The sequence below is a fragment of the Teleopsis dalmanni genome, chromosome 1 (assembly GCF_002237135.1).
Source record: "Teleopsis dalmanni isolate 2A chromosome 1, ASM223713v2, whole genome shotgun sequence".
In the NCBI taxonomy this organism is placed as follows: domain Eukaryota; kingdom Metazoa; phylum Arthropoda; class Insecta; order Diptera; family Diopsidae; genus Teleopsis; species Teleopsis dalmanni.
The window spans coordinates 158,071,191-158,080,276 of NC_051846.1; the positions used below are offsets into that span (position 1 = coordinate 158,071,191).

Consider the following 9,086-nt stretch of genomic DNA (forward strand, 5'->3'; position numbering starts at 1 on the left):
ACCTATTGTGAATTAAAGAAATTATCAAAACATAAAGCGATGAGTCATTGTCAATAAGCTTAGTACTTTGCAAGACCGCGGTTTGTGGAATAATTCCATTAGACAAAAATTACAAGAATGGACGGAGTTGTGGAATTAAGTCATTTATGGATAGGAAATGTAAGTAAACCAATTTTTATTTATTTGCAAAATAAAATATATATGTTTATTTTTACAACGTTCGTGTCGTATATAGTACAGAAATTCATTAGAATTCGTTGAACCACAAAAAAAAAAGATAGAATAATGTAAAATTTTTTTAAGATAAATAAATATCTACTTATGTATATAAGACGCATATATATTTTATATGACAAATTTGAGGCATATTAACAACTGAATTGTGGCAACCGATTCCCTCCTATCGATTTCCACATTTGCCCCATCTTCTTGAGGTTTATTAATATATTGTCCAAATAAAAATTGTCTGATGAAAAATTTTTTGAATTGTTTACGCATATTTTAGACCTATATATATATACATATATAGACCTATATATATAAATTTCTACAATTTGGAAACATTTCATTCATTATATTTATATACTTCATCCTTAATTTTCAGCTTAAACCCTTCATGTCAAAAGAATATCTACAAGAGTTATTTACTGGTATGGGTTTCCCGTTACTTGATGTGGTTGTTATAACAAACAGAGTACTCGGCGAGCCACTTTATGGTTTCCTTCAATTCAAAACTGTGAAGGATGCTCAAACTATTTTGTACGAATATGATAACAAGCCAATTCCTGGCGTTAAACCAGTAACTAAATTTTTCTTGAATGTTTGTGGCAGTGTTGTAGAAGATCGAAGACCATATTTTGGAATATGGATGGGTAATCTTAGAAGTGAAATTAAAGAATGCGATATAGAAGAGCTATTTGTCGAAAAACAACTAAATTTAAAGCGCTTTTATTTAGTAAAGAATAATTGTGGTATATCAAAATGTTACGGCTTTGCTGAATTTGATAATCAACAAGATAAGCAGCAAGCTATTAGTGTCATAAAAGGTTACATTGGATTTGGTCGAGATGGCATGCCTTTAGTTATACGTAACGCGGCAGGGGCAATGCAACAAGTATCTTCTCAACCAAATATAACATTTTTCACTTTACGATTAAGAAATGTTTTGGGACGAACAAAGGAACAAGACCTGGATGATTTCTTCTCTAAGAGGTTTGCTTCATACGTAGGCGCAAAATTACCGCGTTCGGAGCATAATACTCCAAAAGAATTGGCTTTTATACGTTTTAAAGATAAAAGCGATTTAAACGCTGCTTATCAAATGTTAAAGGAAACTCCACGATTTGGTAATAAAAACGGACTAAAGCTCAAAATAGTAGACAACACGCCAATGGAACTGCAAACTAATAAGTTAACATTAAAAAGTCAAGAAAAAGGAATACAAATTTTAATAAAAGAATTGAAAAAAGTTCTTGCTGAGGAAGAAGTTGAAGAGAAAGGTAGTGATAAAGAATAGTATTTTACTGACAACACTCCAAACTAAATAATAATTTAACACAAAAGTTATATATTAAATAACATGTGATATAAATATAAAAGACAAGCTCCAATAATTAATATAATATAATAATTAAATGTTTTAATGACCAAAAGAAATTTTTTTTTAAAAATAATTATTTCACGGGCTAATCGGTCAGTTATTAAATAAATTTTATTATTTAGTTTTATAAGATTTTTATTGTCCAATATTTCGACTATAAAAATCTTATAAAACTAAATAATAAAATTTATTTAATAACTGACCAATTAGCCCATGAAATAATTATTTTTAAAAAAAAATATAATATAATTAAAATATACTCTAATAATAAAAATAATAAATATATCAAACGTAGAAGATAAGCGCCAATTATAAATATACACGACCGTACTCTACAACTGCCGACTGCTGACTTCACACTACTGCCATTACTGCTTGACTATAAAACTGCTTGACCGGCCTTTACTTGACTGCTCAACTTAACCACTGCTACTGCTGGACTCTCATATATAACTTACATAAATATTGTAAACACTAATGAATTAGTTGATAGCGCTAATTGAATCATTTTTCTTTAATATTTATCCTACTCAAATACTAAAATATCAATAAAATAATATAACATAACGTTTTTGAAAACTTAAGTACATTTATTTAAATTCAACAGAGTTAATTTTTATTTCATATAATTTTCAATTAACAATTATTAAATAATTTTCAACAAATATAATATGAGTGTCATAGGAGATAAAAAAAACTTGTCTTGAGAATTAAGACCAGTATATCCAATTTTGATACTCATTTTTATATGCTTAAAAAATTATATATATATATTGCTTTCACACTCTTAAGATTAGAAACCTCAGGATAAGAGAGCGTGTTTATCAAAATCCTCTGAGTTTGCAACAGTACTCTCTAATAAACATATTTGGGGTGTTGTAATTAGCAAGCGTCATATTTAAATAATAACAGAGAATTATTGGAAGTATATAGTGTTATTTTTGTTTGAAAACCATTTAATCAACTTAAATTGGTATTTGATGTATATCACACTTAGATACTTAAGTAAACTTAATCGATATTATTTTTTCATTTAATGTAATATTAAAAATAAGTAATAATAGTCTGATTTAAAAAAAATAGTCCAGAATCGATTCTAGATTGTTATGGATTTTAACACTCAAGAACTGCAAGTAAAATCAGTTTTGAGCTTTGTCGTGCTATTATAGGTTATGGAAAATTAGAGAAATATTTATTTAAAAGCAATTTTATGTTTGTACCATTAAATACAAGTTATATAAATTATTTTTACCATCCTTAAATAATGTAACGATTAATCTTGCTTTATTCAATGCTTGGACTCAATTTATTATAGTAATCTGAATTGAGACATGTAGTTTCTAGAGAGACCTCTACGGCATTCTTGTTTCTCTAATTATATATTATGACATGTTCCACGAGTATATACAATTATAAATTGATGTTATGTCTAAGCACTTCAGCTATATACAAAAAAATTCAAGTTTTTCCTACTCCTTGCCATGTATCTAAGCTCGTTAAAGGATTTGAATGTTTCGGTGAATATTGTTCGCCTCCATATTATCTATGGATGTCCTCTTCTACTTGATTCAATCGGGTTTGATTATAAGGCTGCAGTAACGACCGAGCCAACCATATTGTTTTTTTTTTGATATGATTCAGTATATCAATTTGGCATTACTGATGATATGTGGCTAGCAAATATGTAAAATGCGCCGTAAACATCGGTTTAAAAATGATTGCATTTTGTTAATGACGTTGTTTGTTATATACCATGTTTCAAACCCATATAATAAGATGATATTTATACAGGCGTTGGAAATTTTAACTTTAGTTGCCTGGAAGATGTTGGCGGCTCTCCAAACTCTAGTTAATGAGGCGTAGGTACGCTTCGCTTTTTGAAGGCGATTATACACATCTAACAAAGTGCCACCCTCGAAGATAAGCGTACTTTCCAGTTACTCAAAATCGTCAACATCATCAATATCACAATCATAAACGTTAAAGGCAGTTCAATTTTGACTGCAGACACTTATAGCTTTTGATTTTGACGTATTAATTTTAAGAACGGCCTTCAAAGAGACGTTTATTAGTGAGATAAGCATACTATGTTTTTCACTCTGATTGGAAAAATTCAACACAACATCATCGGCATATATCAAGTGGTTTAGCTTTTCATATAATTTAGACTGTATGATGTCCGTGAAGTTCAGCCTTGTTAAAGATCATTATCTAGTGTCGTTCTGAACAGCAGTGGGGAGAGAGCACAACTTTGTTTAATCTCTGATACTGTTGAAAAAGTTTCTTCAATTATATGCATTAAATAATTGTATCACTTAGTTTTAATATGGCTTATAGTGAATAGTGATATCTGTAAATGTTAACGATTAAACATAGATAATGGTAAGATGAGATGAAATGGAAGACAACAAAATATATTCATTAACTGATATTGAAATCAGTCAATGTTTTATACAGTCTAATGGAAAAAGAACAAAAATTGACTCGTCGAAATAGAGATTAAAAAAAGTACTAGATTTTTATTAAGAATCTGAACAAATGATTCTATGAATAACATGTAGAAAACTGGAGAGGAACGATAAATTTTTTTTAATTAAATACTAAAAATGCTATTTCCAAAGCTTTCATTTTACTAAAAGCCATCCATGATTAATGCTTATTAATTCAAATTTTGTTTTAATTTAACACATATTTGCTTCTGAAGATCCTTTTCGTTTGTTTTGTATTTTAATCCTTAATGCGTACCCATTTATTCAGATATCAATTCATAAGAACAAACCTCAAAAAGCATTGAGAATAAATGCATTCAAGTATGAAAACTGCATATATGCAAATATTTAATAATAAAAAGAAAATTTAACCACAAATGCTTAGACTTTCCTGTAGTTCGAAATAGAAAGGAAAGTGATTTTTAAAAATGGTTAAGAACTGCACTACTAAACATTTAAATTGGCAAAATCCTTGACATGCATTTAGATGTATTCAAATGTTAAAGCAAACGAAGGAATTTACTTAAGTAAATATGCACTTTAGAATTTTCCAAGCCAGAAGATGGAATATTAATTAAATGCAATGCATGTAAAACGAGTTAAATGAAATAGCACATGAGCATGCAAGAATATCGCAGTGAAAATATAAAGTATATTATTGGAGTACATATATTCAAAAAATTTTTTTAAAATTAAATTAAAATAATAATTTTACTTTTAACACAATGCCTTGTAAACAAAAATCAGAGATTCATACATTCACGTAGAGTGTATAAGGGTGTAATCATTCTCAGCTTCATGACTATATATTGTAATAATACTTCTGTCTGCATAAAAATTAACTCCTTTATACGTTTTGAGGAATTCGAATGATATATAATATACATAATTATCTGGAGATTATTTAAAATATTCATATAAATCAATAATTATTGTTGACTATATTATACTTATGAGATAGAATAAGATACACATAAGAAAGTGAAAGTCGATAGGCCATACGTTTAGACAACCGAGAGATTACATAGCGAGTCAAGCATTAGCATGGAATCCATAAGATAGCAAAAGACCTGGTGTGCCAGCGATAATGTAGAGAAAAACGGTAGAGACTGAGTTCGCTGAAGCACGATATACATGAATTGATATCTACAAATAAACATCAAATAAATTCAGTTTTAGAAATATTATTAAGGCTCTATGCTCCACTAGCGGAAGTGGACAATAGTAGTATATTATACTTATGTATATTATGTATAATATATACGTTATATGTAAATTATATGCATATTATATATACTATATGCATATTATTTATATGAACAATAAAAAACGAAATAATGGTTATTTGTTTTTTCAGTTTTTAAAGCAAATTAGTGGTCAGCAAGAATAGTGGTGAAGGTGGATGTTACGTCACATTGTAGTAGCACCCATCTATTCCAAATCGGACTTGGACTCAAATAGTGATCCATTGTGCTACCATGAATTAGCGTTGTTCATCAATTGTCATTATACCCTGGCCAAAAGAAATTCCAAAAGAAAGATAACATTGAAAGGCACAACTCCACTATTTAAGTGAATGTGAACCGATGTGAACTTGGCAAAATCCCTAATTTGGATAACAGTTCATTTAAGACAGTAATAAAACCTGCCTTAAAGATTTTTGATTTTCTATTTGTCAAACATAGGCTTTGATAAAGAAAATGAAAAACGTATTGCTCCTCATCATCAGAGGCACAACCACAACAAATGTTATTAAAAGGTACACCCAATCTCATAGCATGACTTCCTAGTATACAGTGACCTGTCAGCACCCATACCATAGTGCTGAGGAGGTGTTTCTTTAGTAAAAGCAACTAACTGGTATAATTTCTGATCAAAACTTGAAATCTTGAAGTAATGGATATTTTTCAAGAAGTTTTTGATGATTTAATGGTACATAGCTGGTAATAGATCGGCCATAATTTAACGGATATATCGTCTATATAAACATAATTTTTTGTATAATACTACAGAGAAAACGTCTAGTGGTGACATACTACATGATCGGTTTGTGTTATATCTTCGTCTTTACGACTCCACAGTTCAACGCACTACGAAAATCGAATATCCTTCAGTAATAAGGTTCATTTTCAATGAAATACAAATAATGCTCTTACAAAATACTTATCTATGGATTTTCATTATGCCGGAAGCGACAATTTTAAGAGTTTACATATATATCAAGCGAAAATAGACCTCATTACTTTAGAAAAATCAACCTTTCTAATGCACGAAATATATCCTCAGCAGAATCATTATTTTTTTAATAAGTTTTCACAATTTCATGAAATGGAAAATAATTAGGCTTTATTAATATTTAAAGAAATATATACTGGGTTGAATAATTATCTAGGTGTTTTTTCCTATCTAAGCTAAAACTTTCTTTCCTATGTTAATAACCCAACTAATTCAGCTGTCAAAACTTCTTTTTTATTTTTTTTAATGCTATCATTTCATTTCATTTTTCCTACTTCCACTACAACTTCACTTTTATAATTACTTCCGAAGAAATTCCCGCCTAATGACCTCGTAACTGCATTACATTTTCTTGTAAACACAAATACGATTTTTCCATTTGACCTAGATTTCTCATATTTGCATCCATTTTAATGACTCAGTCTTTCGGAGTTCAGTGAAAATATTGAAGTGCAGTAACTAACACAGTTCATCAAGTTTAAGCACATTACTTCCTTTCTGGTACTTCAATAATTGTCAGCTGTCAGTGTTCGCTTTCAAAAGTTTACATAGATACATTTGGTATATTCGTAAGGTACACCTACGTACATACCTATCTCACATCTTAAAGATATTTTTATCCATATATATTTAAATGCAAATATTTAGTGTTTTTAAAAGGTAAAAAAGTTTTTCTAATAGCGTAGAATTAGTATTTAACGATGACTCAATAATGTCCTTATGTGAATGGGATTTTGTTATAAGGATTGATGTGTGATTGTAAAGTATATAACTAGATAATTATAGTTAATTTTATTAAGATGTAATGCATCAATCTTAAAGATAACTATGGTTTCATAGAAATTAATGATATTCACTTTACTCGAATAATTTGATATTCCATCCTTCTGGCGAATACAAATTATTCGGTGATAATCGAACTCTCTTGCAAATTGTTTGAATAAGAATAGCATTAGTATAATTATACTATAATATTTTGGAATCAAGAACTCTGAAAATTCCTATCTTTCTTATATATTTAACATAATTTAAAAAATGAAAAGAAAGAAATGAATAGTAGATATATATTATACATCATATATTATGTTCATATTACGATATTTTGGTTTATACAGTTTTTATTTTTAAAATCGTTTAAAAATATTAATACAACTTGAACTTAATACTATAATTTATCTGGAAAAGAACTTGGCACAGTCTAAAAAATAAATATTTATTGATTGATTTTTTTTTCAATCTTCATATTTTTCTTTGTGCTCAAAACTCATGCCCTCAGTATATTGTTCAATGACAATATCTGGACCAGGTAGTCACTGGTAGATAGCCAACACTGGTGGGAATTAACACTGTAGATATACTTAGCATTATGGTATATCCTACTCACATACAGTAACCTGACTCAATTAATGTGAATATAGACATATAACTAAAGTAACTAAAAGTAAATGAATAAATAAGTATCTATATAAATAATTAAAACAACAATTGAAAAATAACTATATAAATATATAAATAAATAAATTAATAAATAATTAAATAAGGTATCCATCGTCTGCATCCGTCTGTGTTAGGAGAAACATGCTATATGAAGCTAAAGAAAATATCAACAGATATTTGAAAACAGTGTTATGTCCTGAGTCCTGTAACAGTTTCCACTAACGCGTTTGGCCTTGGCACTATATTACATACTAATGAAATAAATCGGAACTATAGAATACATGATATAATGTAATATGATATATTAAATGATAGATAGAATTGAGGTTTTTTGATGCGTCAAAAATTTGCATCAAAGTGCCATAAATCCACTTTTAAGCATTGGAAAAATTTTCAAATTCTGCATTAATAATTAAATTTATTGTTTTAATATTTTGATCGAATACCTTATTTTCTTAATATACCTATTAAATTTTGTTTTATCTTGCAAAAATAAATTCAATAAAGAAAAGTTTAACATTGTTATGAGTAGTTTATGCTATTTAACATTCCACAAATGCATTTTTACTGTAACCAAGTTTTTGTGAATGCAACGGAAATGTCATTTTCAATTGAAATTCTCTAGATAAAAAGAAGAAAAATTGATTTTCTCAGGATTAGATGCAGATCTTTTATGCAATAGTTTGAAAATGCATCAATTGAACTTTTTTCACTTTTCATTTCGACTTATGTCAGGTTTTTGTTGCTTTGTCTGACGTTTGCCAAAGTTTTGGTTTCGGTTTTGGCTATTACGAATTTTGCATTTCCAAAAATTCAATTTCAATGCGGCTGCATTCATTTTCCAACGTGGCAATTGACAACATAATTCGCAGCATGCAAATACCAGAAAGCAACAGGACTGTGGAACTCAACACACCATACCAGATACGGAATGAGCCTGTTTTTGCTGGATTAAGCATAGAGTGGCATCATCTTTATTTGTTGCTATCACTAACAATAAGAGCAGCAGCAAAAGCAACAGCAACAGCAATTAACTCAGCAAGGCATTCCATATCGTGACCACAAAGCCAAGCGAGGCATTTTGGTTAAACACTGATGGACAAACTGACAGTGAAATAGATGGACAGATAGTTACGAGTACAGAAAGCACATACAACAAGACTAACTTACTCACGTGAAGGGTTGGATGGATTACTTGATTGCAGACTCAATTTTTTGGTAGCTTGCTGCAACCTAATAATCACAATTTCGAAGAATTTCATATATGTTTCGCTTGGAATTTTAATTTTAGAAATACTGTAGACTAAGTGCTATATGGAATTTGA

The 9,086-nt window shown here is 29.1% G+C and overlaps 1 protein-coding gene across 1 annotated transcript; it reads left to right on the forward strand.

The window, feature by feature from the left end:
• LOC119668763 (tRNA selenocysteine 1-associated protein 1-like) lies at positions 1–1,603 on the forward strand (the record flags this gene model as incomplete). The annotated part of the gene is given in 2 exon segments (XM_038078386.1): positions 1–159; positions 605–1,603. Coding segments are annotated over 2 exon segments (954 nt in total). The 3' UTR covers positions 1,517–1,603.
• Between the last annotated feature and the right edge of the window lie 7,483 nt (positions 1,604–9,086).